This window comes from Oncorhynchus mykiss, chromosome 27 (assembly GCF_013265735.2).
Source record: "Oncorhynchus mykiss isolate Arlee chromosome 27, USDA_OmykA_1.1, whole genome shotgun sequence".
In the NCBI taxonomy this organism is placed as follows: domain Eukaryota; kingdom Metazoa; phylum Chordata; class Actinopteri; order Salmoniformes; family Salmonidae; genus Oncorhynchus; species Oncorhynchus mykiss.
Genome location: NC_048591.1, coordinates 7,375,001 through 7,395,631, shown reverse-complemented (window position 1 = coordinate 7,395,631; position 20,631 = coordinate 7,375,001). Strand labels below are relative to the sequence as shown.

The following is a 20,631-nucleotide window of genomic DNA, read 5'->3' as shown; positions in this document are numbered from 1 at the left end:
CGGTACATATACGTGTCTTTCATTGGCTGAAAGCTTAAATTCTTGTTAATGTAACCTCACTGTCCAATTTGCAGTAGCTATTACTGAGAAAAAAATGCTGTGCTATTGTTTGAGGAGAGCGACTAACAACGATACACTTTTTTTCACCGCGATAGGTTTGATAAATTCACCTCTGAAGGTGAAATGTGTACTTACGTTCTGAAATCTTGCTCTGATTTATCATCCAAAGGGTCCCAGAGATAACATGAAGTGTTGTTTTGTTAGAGTAAATCGTTTTTTTCATGTCCTAAAAAGGTCCATATAGCATGCACGATCAATTTTGTATTTCCACTCGTTCAATTTGCATTGAAAGGAATCTGTGAAAATCTCACCATAAATGTTGTTTCAACGAGTCAAATCACGTTCATATGTATTCCTCAATGATCCTAGAAGGTAACAAGACTTCACTATATAATTAGGGGAGTAGTAAATCCTAAATGACAGCATGCCTTTTCATTTTGGACAAAAATTACAAGGATATTCAGAGCTATGAAGTTATGAAAACTGGTTGAACTTATAATATGACTACTAATACTTGGAAAGCTAAATTAAAGTCCAAGTGTACAGATTTGACGGTATTCTTGCAGAAAAATGTAATATGAATGTGAATGTCTCCTTCACGATTTGCCCAATTGTACCTTGGGACTCACTCATTCTTCAAGTTATCTATCTGAAACTTTGCACATACACTGCTGCCATCTTGTGGACACGATTTGAATTACAACCAGAGTAATGGCTAGAACTGGGACCTTTCTCTTGCATTTCAAAGACGGTGGTAGATGGCTAGAACTATTTTCTTCTACCAGATCTATTGTGTTATATTCTCCTACATTCAATTCACATTTCCACAAACTTCAACGTGTTTCCTTTCAAATGGTACGAAGACTATGCATATCCTTGCTTCAGGGCCTGAGCTACAAGCAGCTTAGATTTGGGTATGTCATTTAGTCAAAAATTGAAAAAAAGGGGGCTATCCCTAAGATTTTTTAAACCTCTAAAAATCTAAGCCTTAAGACCCCTATATATACACTGCTCAAAAAAATAAAGGGAACACTTAAACAACACAATGTAACTCCAAGTCAATCACACTTCTGTGAAATCAAACTGGCTAATGTTTTGGTCACTTTTGAATGCTGGTGGTGCTTTCACTCTAGTGGTAGCATGAAACGGAGTCTACCACCCACACATGTGGCTCAGGTAGTGCAGCTCATCCAGGATGGCACATCAATGCGAGATGTGGCAAGAAGGTGTGCTGTGTCTGTCAGCGTAGTGTCCAGAGCATGGAGGCGCTACCAGGAGACAGGCCAGTACATCAGGAGACGTGGAGGAGGCCGTAGGAGGGCAACAACCCAGCAGCAGGACCGCTACCTCCGCCTTTGTGCAAGGAGGAGCAGGAGGAGCACTGCCAGAGCCCTGCAAAATGACCTCCAGCAGGCCACAAATGTGCATGTGTCTGCTCAAATGGTCAGAAACAGACTCCATTAGGGTGGTATGGGGGCCCGACGTCCACAGGTGGGGGTTGTGCTTACAGCCCAACACCGTGCAGGACGTTTGGCATTTGCCAGAGAACACCAAGAGTGACAAATTCGCCACTGGCACCCTGTGCTCTTCACAGATGAAAGCAGGTTCACACTGAGCACGTGACAGATGTGACAGAGTCTGGAGACGCCGTGGAGAACGTTCTGCTGCTTGCAACATCCTCCAGCATGATCGGTTTGGCGGTGGGTCAGTCATGGTGTGGAGTGGCATTTCTTTGGGGGGCCACGCAGCCCTCCATGTGCTCGCCAGAGGTAGCCTGACTGCCATTAGGTACCGAGATGAGATCCTCAGACCCCTTGTGAGACCATATGCTGGTGCGGTTGGCCCTGGGTTCCTCCTAATGCAAGACAATGCTAGACCTCATGTGTCTGGAGTGTGTCAGCAGTTTCTGCAAGAGGAAGGCATTGATGCTATGGACTGGCCCGCCCGTTCCCCAGACCTGAATCCAATTGAGCACATTTGGGACATCATGCACCACAGACTGTCCAGGAGTTGGCGGATGCTTTACTCCAGGTCTGGGAGGAGATCCCTCAGGAGACCATCCGCCACCTCATCAGAAGCATGCCCAGGCATTGTAGAGAGGTCATACAGGCACGTGGAGGCCACACACGTGTTTTATGTTGTACATTGAGGATATTTTGCAGAATTCTGCATGCAGAGTCTCAATTTGGTGTTTGTCCCATTTTGTGAATTCTTATTACCATAAAGGGCAATGGGTTAGAATGCCCTTCTTGCCTTGTCTCTCAGATCGTTCACAGCTTTGTGGAAGTTACCTGTGGCGCTGATGTTTAGACCAAGGTATGTATAGTTTTTCTTTGCTCTAGGGCAACAGTGTCTAGATGGAATTTGTATTTGTGGTTCTGGCGACTGGACCTTTTTTGAAACACCATTATTTTGGTCTTACTGAGATTTACTGTCAGGGCCCAGGTCTGGCAGAATCTGTGCAGAATATCTAGATGCTGCTGTAGGCCCTTCTTGGTTGGTGACGGAAGCACCAGATCATCAGTAATTTGACTTCAGATTCTAGATGGGTGAGGCCGAGTGCTGCAGACTGTTCTCGTGCCCCCCCCCCCCCCGAATTCGTCCCACGGCCCTGTGGGAAGAAAAGTTTGTGTTTTTTGCCAATTTTAACAGCACACTTGTAGTTTGTGTACATGGATTTTATAATGTCGTATGTTTTTCCCCCAACATTACTTTCCATTCATTTGTATAGCAGTCCCTAATGCCAAATTGAGTCAAAATATTTTTTGGAAATCAACAAAGCATGAGAAGACTTTGCCAATGTTTGTTTGCAAATTAGAGTGTGCAGGGTGAATACGTGGTCTGTCGTACGGTCATTTGTTAAAAAGCCAATTTGACATTTGCTCAGGACATTATTTTCACTGAGGAAATGTACGAGTCCACTGTTAATGATAATGTAGAGGATTTTCTCAAACGTTACTGTTGACGCATATCCCACGGTAGTTATTGGGGTCAAATTTGTCTCCACTTTTGTGGATTGGGGTGATCAATCCTTGGTTCCAAATATTGGGGAAGATGCCAGAGCTAAGGATGATGTTAAAGAGTTTTAGTATAGCCAATTGGAATTTGTTGTCTGTATATTTTATAATTTCATTGAGGATACCATCAACACCACAGGAATTTTTGGGTTGCAGGGTTTTTATCTTGTCCTGTAGTTCATTCAAGGTAATTGGAGAATCCAGTGGGATATGGTAGTCTTTAATAGTTGATTCTAAAATTTGTATTTGATCATTTACAGTGCCTTGCAAAAGTTTTCAACCCCTTGTTTTTTTCTTATTTTGTTGCATTACAACCTGTATTTTAAATTGATTTTTATTTGGATTTAATTTAATGGACATACACAAAATAGTCCAAATTGGTGAGGTGAAATAAAAAAAATTACTTATAGATAGCGCCGCACGATAACATAAATAGACATCATAAACTTTGACTAAATATACATGTTCTACATATAGTTAGAAAGATACACTGCTTCTTAATGCAATCGCTTTGTCACATTTCTTTTTAACGTTACAGAAATTGCTCACTATTCAATCATCTGAGACGGCGCTCAGACATAAGCAATATTTCTCCGCTATGTTGGAGTCAACAGAAACCCAAATTTACAACAGAAATATTCCCTTACCTTTGATGGTCTTCGTTCAGAATGTACTGGAAGGGTTCATACTTACCCAAAACATTGTTTGGTTTCAAGTCTTGTGTCTTTGTATCAGCATCTGCTAGCAATGTCAGCTGAAATGCACCCAAAATTTCCTCTGGTCCCGAAACGTTGCGCATCAAAACTTCAAAATTACATATTACATGTCGACTAAACAGGTCAAACTAAGTGCAGAATCAAGCTTTAGGATGTCCTAAACATACAAAACAATTCTCAATTCAACCGGTCATTGTTACTTCTCCTCCCGAGAGCTGGAACAAAGGAATGGATGGGACCAATTCGCGCCCTAACGCACAGGTATTTTCTCGCGACACTCACTCAATTCACTCCCATAGTGCCAAAACTCGCGGGATTTGAACGATTAAACGCTCTACTGAATGAGGACATCTAGTGGAAGACATAGAAAGTGTCCCCAGATCCATAGCTGGTTGGGAAGGGTGGGGGCGATCACGTCAAAGTTGCCCCAACTTTCATGATCCCAAAACTAGTTTGGAAGAATGCCTGCCCTGTGAGTTCTGCTATACTTACAGACATAATTCCAACGGTTTTAGAAGCTTTAGAGTGTTTTCTATCCAATAATAATTATTATATGCATATATTAGCAATTTTAGACAGATTTTTTTCAGTTTACTATGGGCACGCAATTCCTCCAAAGGGGGCATTATTCTGCCTAGGCCTAACAGGTTTTAAAGAAAAAATTTGCAAACACATTTGGTGTTCGCCAAAGTCATTTGGGAGACTCCCCAAACATATGGAAGAAGGTACTCTGGTCAGATGAGACAAAAAAAAACTTTTGGCCATGAAGGAAAACGCTATGTCTGGTTCAAACCCAACACCTCTCATCACCCCGAGAACACCATCCCCACAATGAAGCATGGTGGTGGCAGCAGTGGGGATGTTTTTCATTGGTAGGGACTGGGAAACTGGTCAGAATTGAAGGAATGATGGATGGCACTAAATACAGGGAAAATCTTGAGGGAGACCTATTTCAGTCTTCCAGAGATTTGAGGCTGGGACGGAGGTTCACCTTCCAGGAGGACAATGACCCTAAGCATACTGCTAAAGCAACACTCAAGTGGTTTAAGGGGAAACATTTAAACATCTTTGAATGGCCTAGTCATAGCCCAGAACTCAATCCAATTGAGAATCTGTGGTATGACTTAAAGATTGCTGTACACCAGCGGAACCCATGTTGTGGCATGTTCTGTAAATCAAATGATACAAACCCCCCAAAAATTGCATTTTAATTCCATGTTGTAAGGCAACAAAATAGGAAAAATGCAGAGGGGGTGCTTTTGCAAGCCACTGTATATGTTTTTACTGTTTGTTCTTTGTTATAGAGCCAAAAAGATTGGAGAAGTGATTTACCCATACATCTCCATTTTGGATAGATCATTATTTGTGTTGTTGTTTGTTAAGTGTTTTCCAATTTTCCCAGAAGTGGCTAGTCGGGATTCTTCAATTACAGTACATTGAGCTCATTTCTGACTTGCTGCTCCTTATTTTTCCATAGTGTATTTCTGTATTGTTTTAGGGGTTCAGCACAGAGACCCAGGTTTGGGGATTCTAGTGGGGGGATATAAACTCAGCAATAAAAGAAACGTCCCTTTTTCAGGACCCTGTCTTTCAAAGATCATTCGTAAAAATCCAAATAACCTCACATATCTTCATTGTAAAGGGTTTAAAACCTCCCTGGGATATGTGGGACGGTAGCGTCCCACCTCGCCAACAGCCAGTGAAAGTGCAGGGCGCCAAATTCAAAACAACAAAAATCTCATAATTAACATTCCTCAAGTATACAAGTAATATACACAATTTTAAAGATAAAATGCTCGTTAATCCAGCCACAGTGTCCGATTTCAAAAATGCTTTACAGCGAAAGCACCACAATGATTATGTTAGGTCACCACCAACTCACAGAAAAACACAGCCATTTTTGCAGCCAAAGAGAGGAATCACAAAAAGCACAAATATAGATAAAATGAATCACTAACATTTGATGATCTTCATCAGATGACACTCATAGGACTTCATGTTACACAATACATGTATGTTTTGTTCAATAAAGTGCATATTTATATCAAAACATTTCATTTTACATTGGCGCATTACGTTCAGTAGTTCTAAAACATGCCGTGATTGTGCAGAGAGCCACATCTATTTACAGAAATACTCATCATAAATGTTGATGAAAATACAAGTGTTATACATGGAATTAGAGATATACTTCTCCTTAATGCAACCACTGTGTCAGATTTCAAAAAACCTTACGGAAAAAGCAAACCATGCAATAATCTGAGTACAGCGTTAAGACATCAAAGCAGCCAAAAAGATATCCGCCATGTTGGGTAGTCAACATTAGTCATAAATAGCATTATAAATGTTCACTTACATTTGATGATCTTCATCAGAATGCACTCCCAGGAATGGCAGTGTCACGCCCTGGCCATAGAAAGGTTTTTATTCTCTATTTTGGTTAGGCCAGGGTGTGACTAGGGTGGGCATTCTAGTTTCTTTATTTCTATGTTTTGTATTTCTTTGTTTTGGCCGGGTGTGGTTCTCAATCAGAGGCAGCTGTCTATCGTTGTCTCTGATTGAGAATCATACTTAGGCAGCTTTTTCCCACCTGTGTTTTGTGGGTATTAGTGTTCTAGTGTTCTGCACCTGACAGGACTGTTTCGGTTTCGTTTCTCTCTTTGTTATTTTGTTCTAGTGTTCAGTGTTAATAAAAATCATGAACACTTACCACACTGCGCTCTGGTCCAATCCTTCATGCAACGACGACCGTTACACGCAGTTCCACAACACATGTTTGTTTTGTTCGATAATGTCCATCAGTTATGTCAAAATAGCTTCTTTTGTTAGTGTGTTTGGTAAACAAATCTAAAAGCACGTTCAATTCCAGCCGAACGTAGGACGAAAAGTTCAAACATTTCCGTTACAGCCCGCAGGAACTTGTCAAACTAAGTATAGAATCAATATTTAGGATGTTTCTATCATAAATCTTCAATAATTTTCCAACCGGAGAATTCCTATGTCTGTAGAAAAGCAATGGAACGAGAGCTAACTCTCTCTTGACCGCACCACAGAGCCTGTGGCAATCTGCCAGACACCTGACTCATTCCTCTCTCATTCGGTCCCACTTCACAGTAGAAGCCTCAAACAACGTTTTAAAGACTGTTGGCATCTAGTGGAAGCCTTAGGACGTGCAACATAACCAATATCCCACTGTATCTACAACAGGGGCTGAGTTAAAAAACTACAAGCCTCAGATTTCCCACTTCCTGTTTGGATTTTCTCAGGTTTTCGCCTGCCATATGAGTTATGTTATACTCACAGACATCATTCAAACAGTTTTAGAAACTTCAGAGTGTTTTCTATCCAATACTACTAATAATATGCATATTTTAGCATCTGGGACAGAGTAGCAGACAGTTTACTCTGGGCACCGTATTCATCCAAGCTACTCAATACTGCCCACCTGTCACCAAGAAGTTTTTAAACATTGTTTCCCATGCTTGTTCAATGAACCATGAACAATTAATGAACATGCACCTGTGGAACGGTAGTTAATAACCTCTTTAGGATAGGGGCGGCAGGGTAGCCTAGTGGTTAGAGCGTTGGACTAGTAACCGGAAGGTTGCAAGTTCAAACCCCCGAGCTGACATGGTACAAATCTGTCGTTCTCCCCCTGAACAGGCAGTTCAGGCACTGTTCCTAGGCCGTCATTGAAAATAAGAATTTGTTCTTAACTGACTTGCCTGGTTAAATAAAGGTAAAATAAATAAAAATAAAATAGGAGGACAGTTGTTTCTCACTTGGCCAAAAGCCAAATGCAAATAAAATTATATAAACATCAAACTTTCATTAAATCACACATAATATACTATAATATATCTTATATTCTTGGCATGAGTAGCAGGAAGTTGAAATTGGGCACACTATTTATCCAAAAGTGAAAATGCTGCCCCCAATCCCAAAGAGGTTTTAAGACACTAACAGCTTACAGACGGTAGGCAATTAAGGTCACAGTTATGAAAACTTAGGACACTAAAGAGGCCTTTCTACTGACTCTGAAAAACACCAAAAGAAAGATACCCAGGGTCCCTGCTCATCTGCGTGAACGTGCCTTAGGCTGTAAGGAGGCTGAACTGAGGGCTTGTAAGCCTGTTGTAAGGCAGGTCCTCACCAGACATCGCCGGCAACAATGTCGCCTATGGGTACAAACCCACAGTCGCTGGACCAGATAGGACTGAAAAAAAGTGCTCTTCACTGACAAGTCGTGGTTTTGTCTCACCAGGGGTGATGGTCGGATTCGCGTTTATCATCGAAGGAATGAGCGTTACACCGAGGCCTGTACTCTGGAGCGGGTTCTATTTGGAGGTGGAGGGTCCGTCATGGTCTGGGGCGCTATGTGTTACAGGGAAGACATCCTTCTCCCTCATGTGGTACCCTTCCTGCAGGCTCATCCTGACATGACCCTCCAGCATGACAATGCCACCAGCCATACTGCTTGTTTTGTGCGTGATTTCCTGCAAGACAGGAATGTCAGTGTTCTCCCATGACCAGCGAAGATCCCGGATCTCAATCCCACTGAGCACCACTAGGACCTGTTGGATGGGAGTGTGACGGTTAGGGCCGTTCCCCCCAGAAATGTCCGCGAACGTGCAGGTGCCTTAGTGGAAGAGTGCGGTAAGATGCACTGCAGTACTTAATGCAGCTGGTGGCCACACCAGATACTGACGGTTACCTTTGATTTTGACCCCCCTTTGTTCAGGGACACATTTTTAAATTTCTGTTAGTCACGTCTGTGAACTTGTTCAGTTTATGTCTCAGTTGTTGAATCTTGTTATGTTCATACAAATATTTACACAAATAAACGCAGTTGACAGTGAGAGGACATTTCTTTTTTTGAGTTTAGCTCTCTAAACTGTCGGATTTTGATGAGGATTTTTTCATTATGTCAATTAGATTGACTGTTAAAGGACCATTTAACTTGTATTGTATTTTTCGGTACCTGGGAATTTAACCGCAAAACGTATTTTTATGTGCACTATGTCACCACGCACAGACTTTTATCCACAACAGGTCAATTTGATCTAAACACATCTCTGGTGTATGTTTTATTTATGCAGATTTTAGAATATTCACATGGAAATCTGTCACGAATTGGATGGAAATCTAGCTATTGGATGTGATGCTCTACTAAGTAAATATTGGACCCAGACAGAGTTTCTGACCTCTCGAAACACAGTCTGAATGAATTACCGGTGTGAGCATCACACTTGAGACCTAGCTTATCCTTCCACCTCTCAGTGGCCATCAGGGGAGAGAGACAAGATAATGCAAGCCATTCCACAGTAGAGACAAAGACCCGAAAAGAAAGGAGAAAAACAAAGTCAGTCAACAGAATTGGGACATAGCCGCTGCTGTAGAGCAGTCAATCATGTTGGAGTGCTTTGCAGGCAGACCTTGTCTGGTCCCACTGCCTGCCTGCAGTTTGGAGCCTATTCTTATTCAAGCTCTGGTAATGAGGACTTCCTGCCTGTGTGCTCATTGAGATCAAGTGATGATGGAGCGCATCTCATTTGGGCTCTGGCTGCCTGCTCAGCGCTCCTCACACCTGTCAAATGCCTGCTGTCCTCTCCCACACACATGCATGCACGCAACACGCACGCACAACACACACGCAAACGCACACTGCACAGACGACTGATGGCGTGGGAGACTATTGGATAACTTTTTATTTATTTTTGCCTGACAGTCTGAGTAAGCGTCAATTTCCGGTCTCTCAACATTGGACCAGAGAGGGTATACTCCGTAAAAACAAGAAAAACATATGCAAGTCCCAGAAATACATTTTTTTGCCATTCCACTCTGATGGTCTCTGTGACCTTTGTCAAGGTCACATGACTATTTCAGGGGGACATCGTGTAATCAATGCTAGGCCGATGGCTATGTCCTACCCCTTCATCACATGGCAATAGGGTTACACAAAACAGGGTAGATCTAGAGTGAACTGGGATCAGCTGTTCCGTGAGCTCACCTCAGCTCCCCTTTCTACCAACACAAACACACAGAGTTAAGACTGAGCACAATGGACTGGGAGAGCAGGTCCACTGCTGCCCGGTACGCTCCCCGGCCTGGCCGCCCCTCCTTTGTATCTCTGGCTTTGTAGATCTTTTGCCACAGATGGAACCTGCTAGCAAGGTGTTGTTTACTCCCGTTCATTCATTAACGTGCACAATACAGTACATCCATTCAGTTGTCCCTACGTTTCGTTATTTTCTTCTCTCTTTATGCTGCTTCATAAATAAGTAAATAGTGTATTTGATTTCCCTGTAGTTAATTATTTAGGCAGCGGTGATACAGGCCTCTCCTCCCAGTGCGCGGAGAGAGCGCCAGAGCCATGTTTTAGCCCGTTCCTAGGCAACGGGGTGGATATAGTCAGGCATCAGTAACGTCCTAATGACGGTGTGCATGCGAGGAGAGTGCAATTTATGCATTAACACTGGGCTACCATTTGCATGCACTTGCAAGGGCTTAATGAAACAAATGTGGCATTTTCTGCACCTCTCGCCTCGAAACTGGAACGTGTAATATTACAATGCTGTCACAATTGTTAGTCTACTTCTGGTTTAAGCCTTTATCGAGTATGTAAGTGAAAAGAATCAGTGATGTTTGCTGTCAGTTGTTGTGGCTTCAAACAGTCTCATAGAGGTTCAATGGTCATGGGGCAATTTAGCTCTGCGTGATGAGACACAGGGTCAGTCAAGGGGTAAATAAATGATTGAACGTATTGGCTAGGCTGTGAAAGGGGCTACTTAATCGATTCAGCCCATTGATCCAGAGATGGTCGGCTGTGATAATAAAAGGGAGCATTTAAATGAAGAACTGGAAGGAAGACCTGATTGGAATTGTTTGGCCTTTTTTCGATTTCTTACAAAATTAGTCTCCATAATATATTAGGCCACTGAGTGCAAAGGCCAAATAGTTATAGGGCTTGGCTAGGGTTGCTCGAAGCGTGTCTTGTGGTTACATTACGTTTGGGGTAGGCCCACACCACAACGTTAAGGTTAACGACTTCAGTATTCTGACAAGGACATTGGCTCTGGTTTCAGTGGGTGACACTGGCGGCTGGCATTAAGCATTATTAATGACCAAGGAAATTCACCTCCAGGCTAGGCATTAATTGTATCGCTAGAGAACTTGTAGAGAAAGAGCACATGCAGTCAAGGTGTGTGTGTGCGTGAGTACGTGTGTACGCGTGTGTGAGTGTGTGTGTGTGCTGTCGACTTCACGTGGTTAAACAATTATTTCCCTGATTGGTATGAGAGAAGCCTCATAGAATTAGCTGTGATTAGATTGCGGTGCCACGGAGTCCCCTCGCCACGTTGTTTTCCAGCTGATTTTTGTCGACATTGTAATCCCATTTGCATCGACATGTTGGAAATGCCAAACGCCCATGCTTTTGTCTTGTGTTAGTAGCTAATACATTTTTTGAGATTACACTGTTATTACGCTAGAAATTAATATACAATTACATTTCATTCACACCAGCTCTGCTATCGTCTTGTCATGTTGCCGTAAACTGTAGGCCAATTTCAATCCAATCCACAATGTACCCTTAGTGTTGCCATTTCTCATTTGTATATATATATATATCTGTGCAATGTCCAGGTTCCTGTGCGTCAGGTGCAAAGGGCACCCCTTTTCGTGACTGCCCGCACCCAGTCATTCCCGCGCCGTCTCTTAGAATTGCCTAGGTCTTTCTTTAAAAGGGTAATCGCCATTCGCACCAGCTCCGTCTCAACGCAACTGGGTGTCACTTATTTTTACAATCAGTTTCTCCATTGCAGGATTAAAGCGAAAACGACATTGACTTGATGTTGTTTAACAGTCCACCAACCAAGTTTACATGTGGGCTACTCTTAGCGCCTCTCGGTGAATTATAGGCCAGGAACAATGTCAGCTCTTGTATATCAGTAAAAGAGGTCCTTGTTTTACATCGAGTAATAATGTGGGGCACAAGCTAGGCCATGTCTTGCATGTGGCTTGTATGATAAGCAACCTTAACTTTAACCGAAAGGCTTGTGTTAGCTTTCCGGACTAATGCATTAGCTTTAGATCAGAATAACCAACTTTGTTCCACTCTAACCACCCCTCTCCTCTGTCTCGCGTCTCCAGTGTTCAGGGAGCCCTATACGGTTCGGGTGGCAGACCAGCGGTCCATGCGGGGCAACGTGGCCGTGTTCAAGTGCCTCATCCCCTCGGCCGTGCAGGAGTACGTCAGCGTGGTGTCCTGGGAGAAAGACACTGTCTCCATGGTGCCAGGTAGGAGCATCTCAGATTTAGACCTGAATTAATGGAAATGGAGAAAATGGGCTGTCTGGTTGGCTGGTTGGTTGATTGGTTATATGAGCATGAAGATGGCAATATTTTTGGGCCCCAAAAAAGTACAACTGTTATTTCCAACGCGGGATAGACATCCATCAACAAACACATTCGCACTTTGAAAAGAAACTTCACAACCAATCACCAATGCATGTGAATGGGATTGCTTAGTTGATTGGCTGATATGCTTAGTTGATTGGCTGATTGCTTAGTTGATTGGCTGATTGCTTAATTGATTGGCTGATTGATTGGTTGATTACATGAGAATGAACATGACAAACATGTCAGATTTTGGCCCAAAGGATGAAAGTGTTAAACAACTGTTATTTCTGTACATTGACTGTGGGATGAACATTCATTTGCAAACACATTCACGCAGGGAAATAAAAACGCATTCCATAAAAAGTCACAGCGAACAGACTCTGGACTATACCACCCACTGGATTGTTGTGTGTGAGCATAATGGTTTTTGAATGTTGATTTTGGGCTCCTGATTTAAATGAATATCACACCCTGTTTTTTTTCCGATATTGCTGGTTAGACCCTCAGACCCCTGTTGAGGTCGCTTGGAGTTCTGTTTATCAGCACTAATCTGTTTTGTGGTTTTAGTGCCGTGTCCCATTTTACCTGGACCAAAGTGTCAAATGATTCAAAATGGAGTCTCATGAAATGGCCTCTCATGGGGTGATCTGTGGCTCGTCACTCATTGCCGTTTTTAATAGCAGTGTGAGGGGGATAAATCAGACATTAGAGCTGACGAATGTGTGTGTTTGCGTGGGTGTGAGCTTGTGGGTGTGAGCGTGTGTGTCTGAGTGTGTGCCTGCGCACCCACGTGTGTGTGTGTGCGTGTGCGTGTGCGTGTGTGTGTGTGTGTGTGTGTGAAGAGGCTGCAATTCAATTGCCTCATTGTAACTCATTGGATTGATGGAGTGGACCTGTTTACCCATTGATCACATTCAGACCATAGAAAACAAGCCATGACACACAAACTGTCTTTATATTCTGCCTATGTCACTATCTTTGTCCTACATTTGTAGGGATGTGCTGTCAATTTTCCTGCAATATTAAAATATCTAGGTTTCTATTTGCGTCTGTGTTATAACTGCTAACATGCTGTTACAGAATGTGGATATATGTGTGTGTGTGTGTGTGTGTGTGTGTGTGTGTGTGTGTTGCACTGTGTGTAGATGCCTATAGTGCTAAAGGTCGCTCTGCGGTCCAGTAATAAATGAAGGGGTGTCAGAGAAGACTGCTCAGGTCAGATGACACACAGGTCGCTCGCCTCGCTCCAGCTCTCACCACCTTCTGATACTCCCCTTTCACCTCTCTCAATGTTGTTGTGTGTGTGTCTACGTTTGTGTGCGTGTGGCTCTGTCCTTCACACGGGAGCACTCATTGATCCAGTGCAGCTGCGTTTTGTATGTGTGTGAACAGGGCCCGAGGGAGGGGGGAGGGGGGGCTGAATCGATAAAGCTTGCTGTCGGATTCCCCTCTCCCTTGTCACGGATACCCTCAGTGTGAGTGGTGAGACCCAGTCGGTCTGTGTGAGTGATGGATGGAGAGATGGATGGATGTGTGTGTGCCTGCCTGCCTATGTGTGTGTATTTCATTAACATATGTATTAGCTGTCAGGCCTTGTATGTCCTCTAATGATTCAAATCTCCATACCATGGCTTTGTGCACATACAGGGACATGCTGGTGTTGGTTTAGCAGATGGTTGTACTGCTATAGACTATAACACCAGTTCACTTCACACCCACGGAATTAGGGCGAGGTGACTCTCTGCCCCACTGAGCATGGGGGAGGGCAGATCATCAATGCTGAACTGACTGAGTCACATGGCAGTGGAAGGCAATAGAACCTCTGCCCTCCATAGCTGACTAGATCCCCATTCTGAAGTCTTCGACTACTATTATAGGTAATTGGATAAAGCTGAAAGGATATGGTGGTTCTCTCTCTCGCTCTCTCTCTCTCTCTCTCTCTCTCTGTCTTGTTCTCTCTCTCTCTCTCTCTCTCTCTCTCTCTCTCTCTCTCTCTCTCTCTCTCTCTCTCTCTCTCTCTCTCTCTCTCTCTCTCTCTCTCTTTTTCAGATTCAGATAAGCCCTACAAGGTGGTCAAAAGCGTTCCACAGGGATGCTGGCCCATGCTGATTCCAATACTTCTTACAGTTGTGTCAAGTTGGCTGGAAGTACTTTGGGTGGTGGACCATTCTTGACACACATGGGAAACTGTAGCGTTGCAGTTCTTGGCACACTCAAACCGGTGCGCCTGGCACCTACTGTACTACCATACCCCCTTCAAAGGCACTTAAATCTTTAGTCTTGCCCAACACTCTGTGTGTCACACATACACAATCCATGTCTCAATTGTCTCAAGGCTTAAAAATCCTTCTTTAACCTGTCTCCTCCCCTTCATCTACTCTTATTGAAGTGGATTTAACAGGGGACATCAATAAAGGTTCATAGCGTTCACCTGAATTCACTTGGTCAGTCTATGTCATGGAAATGTTCCTATTGTTTTGTGCACTCAGTGTATATCAATACAATGAGACTATGCAGTGCGTGCATGCATCAACATTGATTAGGAACAATGAGATACAATGAGATCATCTATGGAATGCAGACGTGCTTGCAGGTGTCAGTTGTGTGTGTGTGTGTGTGTCTGCAAGCACACACTGCAAGCACACACACACACACACACATTCTGATTTGTGCACATGGTATTGTATGGGTGTGTGTGTACACGTAGGAGTGTGTGGATTAGTGTATGACATGTTTTTTTATGTATCATTTCATGTGTATTTAGAGTGTATACATGAGGTGTTGTACGTATTTACATTGAGTTCAATTATTTAAAAAAGAATCCAATCATTTATCAAATCAAAAAAGAACAAAAACATAACACAATGAAACAAAACACTTAGAACCGCAAAGTCTGTCCCATTTCTCTGTGGTTGTGGCACATGGTGACACATTTAGCTGCCAGCTTAGTTGACTGTTGCAGAATGGGGAGTTTATGTACATCAGGAATCTGTCTAAAGTGTGGTATCTATTTTTCAAAAACTGGGAAATATGTTTCCCTTATGTTGTCATATTTTAGGAAGGAACACAGGAAGTGAATCTCAGTTTGTACTTCCTGTAAATCACAATACCTACATATTCTCAGATCTCTTTAGAAGCCAAGATGTAAGGTGTCTTCTTCTGTCAATTCCTAGACTCAAGTCTCTCAGTCTGTATGTTTCTGACAGAATGTAAATGCTCTTTTCTGCACTTGAATGTGTAGAGGGAAAAGTCACAGTTCTGACCTACAGGCGCTCTTTTGAGTATTTCGGTGGACACCGGAAATACTTTAGAAAACTTGAACTGAAATTTCTCAATGGGGCCTTTTTCCCATTTGCCGAAGTTGAGAGATGGGTCCCCATACTTCGCGACCATACAGTATTACCGGGGTCAGAATGAAATTGACCATTTTAACCACATTTTTATAAGGGTATTTGTTTTGCTGAATTTGTATTTAATATCATAGAATGCTTTTCTATTTTTTTTCACTAAGAGCCTTTGTAGCCAGGCTCAAGCTCCCTAGTGAGCTTCTCTCCAGGCCCCGGTAATTATAGCTGGTACTGTGCTTTAGTGTAGTTCCACTTTAGGTAAACTGGTAGCTGTTTCACTGGGATCTGACTTACTTCTGAAAGACCACGATTGAAGTATTTTCTAGGTTTACTGTTGGTGCCGATCTTTGGCGGTACTGCTCTACAAGGGATAAGCTCTATTGTAATCCTTGTTCTGTGGGTGACAACAAAACTAAGTTGTCAGCATACAACAGGCTCTACCAAGTCTGTGTGTAATTTACAGTGCCTTCAGAAAGTATTCACACCCCTTGACTATGTCCACATTCTGTTGTGTTACAGCCTGCATTTAAAATGGATTCAAACGAGAGTTTGTGTCACTGGCCCACACACAATAAGCCATCATTTCAAAGCGGAAAAAGTTTGATTTCAGACATTGACAAATGAATTCAAATTGAGAAGCTGAAATTTTTTAAATTAATAAGTATTCAACCTCTTTGTTATGGCAAGCCTAAAAAAGTTCAGGAGTAAAATGGTGCTACACAAATCACATAATACGTTGCGTGGACTCACTCTGTGTGCAACAATAATGGTGATTAAATGAAAAAGATTTTTGAACGACTACTCCATCTCTGTACCCCGCATACACAATTATCTGTAAGGTCCCTCAATTGAGTAATGAATTTCAAGCTAAGATTCAGCCACAAGTTCAATGCCTCGCAAAGAAGAACACTGATTGGTAGAAGTGTACAAAAAATAAAAAGAAGACGCTGAATATCCCTTTGAGGATGGTGAAGTTATTAATTACACTTTGGATGGTGTATCAATACACCCAGCCACTACAACAACATACAGGCATCCTTCCAATTCACTTGCCGAAAGGAAGGAAACCGCTTAGGGAAAACAGTTACAAAGACAATGGCTGTGATATGAGAGAACTGAGAATTGTAGTTACTCCACAACACTAACCTACATGACAAAGTGAAAAGAAGGAAGCTTGTACAGAATATACATATTTTAACACACACATCCTGTTTGCAACTAGGCACTTAAGTAATACTGCAAAAAAAATGTGGCAAAGAAATACACTTTTTGTCCTGAATACAAAGAGTTATTTTTGGGGTAAGTCCAACACAACACATCAATTAGTACCACTCTTCATATTTTCAAGCATGGTGGTGGCTGCATCATGTTATGGGTATGCTTGTCGTTGTTTTTTTAGGATTAAAAGAAACAGAACACAACTATAAGCACAGGCAAAATCATAGCGGAAATCCTGGTTCAGTCTGCTTTCCAACAGTCACTGGGAGTCTTTCAGCAGGACAATAACCTTAAACACGAGGCCAAATCTAAACTGAAGTTGCTTACCAAGATGACATTTAATGTTCCTGAGTGGCCTAGTTACAGTTTTGACCGAAACCAGTTTGAAGATCTATGGCAAGACTTGGAAATGGCTGTCTAGCAATGATCAACAACCAACTTGGCAGAGCTTGAAGAATTTAAAAAATAATTATAGGCAAGTATTGTACAATCCAGGTGTGCCATGATCTTAAAGACTAACTTATAAACACTCACAACTGTAATCGCCGCCAATCGGCTTCTACAGAGTTTTGACTCAGGGGTGTGAATAAGATATTTATGTGTTTAATTTGCAATAAGTTAAGAGTTTTTTGTTGTCGTTGTATAATTCCCAGAATTAATTTTGATCAATGGCCTCAGGCAATTTGATCATGTTTTATTTCCATATGCTTTTCTTTTTTTTGTTGCGCAGGAGTTGTTTGTATGCTCTCATTGTATATGAGTAGTTTTGGCTCAACTCCTCCGGGGTTGTTTGTATGCTCTCATTGTATATTAGTAGTTTTGGCTCAACTCCTCCGGGGTTGTTTGTATGCTCTCATTGTATATTAGTAGTTTTGGCTCAACTCCTCAGGAGTTGTTTGTATGCTCTCATTGTATATTAGTAGTTTTGGCTCAACTCCTCAGGAGTTGTTTGTATGCTCTCATTGTATATGAGTGGTTTCGGCTCAACTCCTCAGGAGTTGTTTGTATGCTCTCATTGTATATGAGTGGTTTCGGCTCAACTCCTCAGGAGTTGTTTGTATGCTCTCATTGTATATGAGTAGTTTCGGCTCAACTCCTCAGGGGTTGTTTGTATGCTCTCATTGTATATGAGTAGTTTTGGCTCAACTCCTCAGGGGTTGTTTGTATGCTCTCATTGTATATTAGTAGTTTTGGCTCCACTCCTCAGGGGTTGTTTGTATGCTCTCATTGTATATGAGTAGTTTCGGCTCAACTCCTCAGGGGTTGTTTGTATGCTCTCATTGTATATGGGTAGTTTCGGCTCAACTCCTCAGGAGTTGTTTGTATGCTCTCATTGTATATTAGTGGTTTTGGCTCAACTCCTCAGGGGTTGTTTGTATGCTCTCATTGTATATGAGTAGTTTCGGCTCAACTCCTCAGGAGTTGTTTGTATGCTCTCATTGTATATTAGTAGTTTTGGCTCAACTCCTCAGGAGTTGTTTGTATGCTCTCATTGTATATTAGTAGTTTTGGCTCAACTCCTCAGGAGTTGTTTGTATGCTCTCATTGTATATGAGTAGTTTTGGCTCAACTCCTCAGGAGTTGTTTGTATGCTCTCATTGTATATGAGTAGTTTCGGCTCAACTCCTCAGGAGTTGTTTGTATGCTCTCATTGTATATGAGTAGTTTCGGCTCAACTCCTCAGGAGTTGTTTGTATGCTCTCATTGTATATGAGTGGTTTCGGCTCAACTCCTCAGGAGTTGTTTGTATGCTCTCATTGTATATGAGTAGTTTCGGCTCAACTCCTCAGGAGTTGTTTGTATGCTCTCATTGTATATGAGTGGTTTCGGCTCAACTCCTCAGGAGTTGTTTGTATGCTCTCATTGTATATGAGTGGTTTCGGCTCAACTCCTCAGGAGTTGTTTGTATGCTCTCATTGTATATGGGTAGTTTCGGCTCAACTCCTCAGGGGTTGTTTGTATGCTCTCATTGTATATGAGTAGTTTCGGCTCAACTCCTCAGGGGTTGTTTGTATGCTCTCATTGTATATGAGTAGTTTCGGCTCAACTCCTCAGGGGTTGTTTGTATGCTCTCATTGTATATGAGTAGTTTCGGCTCAACTCCTCAGGAGTTGTTTGTATGCTCTCATTGTATATGAGTGGTTTCGGCTCAACTCCTCAGGAGTTGTTTGTATGCTCTCATTGTATATGAGTGGTTTCGGCTCAACTCCTCAGGAGTTGTTTGTATGCTCTCATTGTATATGAGTAGTTTCGGCTCAACTCCTCAGGAGTTGTTTGTATGCTCTCATTGTATATGAGTGGTTTCGGCTCAACTCCTCAGGAGTTGTTTGTATGCTCTCATTGTATATGAGTGGTTTCGGCTCAACTCCTCAGGAGTTGTTTGTATGCTCTCATTGTATATGAGTGGTTTCGGCTCAACTCCTCAGGAGTTGTTTGTATGCTCTCATTGTATATGGGTAGTTTCGGCTCAACTCCTCAGGGGTTGTTTGTATGCTCTCATTGTATATGGGTAGTTTTGGCTCAACTCCTCAGGGGTTGTTTGTATGCTCTCATTGTATATGGGTAGTTTCGGCTCAACTCCTCAGGGGTTGTTTGTATGCTCTCATTGTATATGGGTAGTTTTGGCTCAACTCCTCAGGGGTTGTTTGTATGCTCTCATTGTATATGGGTAGTTTCGGCTCAACTCCTCAGGGGTTGTTTGTATGCTCTCATTGTATATGGGTAGTTTCGGCTCAACTCCTCAGGAGTTGTTTGTATGCTCTCATTGTATATGAGTAGTTTCGGCTCAACTCCTCAGGGGTTGTTTGTATGCTCTCATTGTATATGAGTAGTTTCGGCTCAACTCCTCAGGGGTTGTTTGTATGCTCTCATTGTATATGAGTAGTTTCGGCTCAACTCCTCAGGGGTTGTTTGTATGCTCTCATTGTATATGAGTAGTTTCGGCTCAACTCCTCAGGGGTTGTTTGTATGCTCTCATTGTATATGAGTAGTTTCGGCTCAACTCCTCAGGGGTTGGCTGTTTGGTTTTTTTTGCAGGGCATTCGTAAAACTTTTCTGGGAAGAATACATTCTTTCTCAAACACTTCGTTTTAGATTTTGTCTTTGCTTATTCTTTTATTGTTTGTCCTAAATTGAGTCCAATATTTCAGATACATTGTTGCTGTATTTGGTTCCTAGATGTACCCCTTCCCCCTGGGTTAGGTTGTAAAGAAGTGGCATGGAAACTGTTTAACATGGCAACACTTTCAGTACTATCCATGCTCAGTTTGAATTCCTCCAATCGTTTTCAGTCCATGTAATGTTTGGTTTCAGTGAATATAGTTTTTTTTTCTACGGGTAGGGGGTGTACTGATGGTTTGTCAGACTCTTGTAGGTATTGCACCGTTTGGGAGTGGTCAGATGAAGTGAGTTGTTGCTTGACTAGAAAGGCATTGATTGATTTAGGGGATATGTCTGTGATGGCGTAGTCCTTTTGCACTACATCGTAGGGCTGAGCAGAGTGTCAATCTCCCTAGAGAATCAGTCGGGTGTTTCCAAATATGTGAGCATATCAATTTATTTCCCCGTTCTGGCATTTTAATTCCCCACATATCAGAACCGAACACTTTGACTGGAAGTGGTAGGCTTCCTTTCGTAAGTTTGTAAAACAATCCTCCTTAAAACGAGTGGATTCTGTTGGTGGTATGAAGATTGCCGATAGAGAAAGTGTTTTGGGATGGAATTATTAACTGTTATCGGTATATACCAACATACCTTGTGAGTTCCTGCCATTCTTCAGGGAGGACACAACCAATTCTCTATCGCCTGTAGGACAGTGGATGGGCGTGTCTGTATGACGCAGTGTCTCATGAAAGATTGCAATATCAATATTGT

The 20,631-nt window shown here is 42.3% G+C and overlaps 1 protein-coding gene across 5 annotated transcripts in view; it reads left to right on the top strand.

Moving 5' to 3' along the window:
- LOC110507059 (Down syndrome cell adhesion molecule-like protein 1 homolog) overlaps positions 1–20,631 on the top strand; it is a 159,901-nt gene that overhangs the window by 16,070 nt on the left and 123,200 nt on the right. For all 5 annotated transcript variants that reach the window (XR_005039977.1, XM_036964925.1, XM_036964924.1 and 2 more), the window contains exon 3: positions 11,945–12,091. Coding sequence is in view for 4 of the 5 variants with exons in the window: in XM_036964925.1 (XP_036820820.1) it covers positions 11,945–12,091 (147 nt within the window). In the remaining variant the exon portion in view is untranslated. The remainder of the gene's footprint in view (positions 1–11,944; positions 12,092–20,631) is intronic.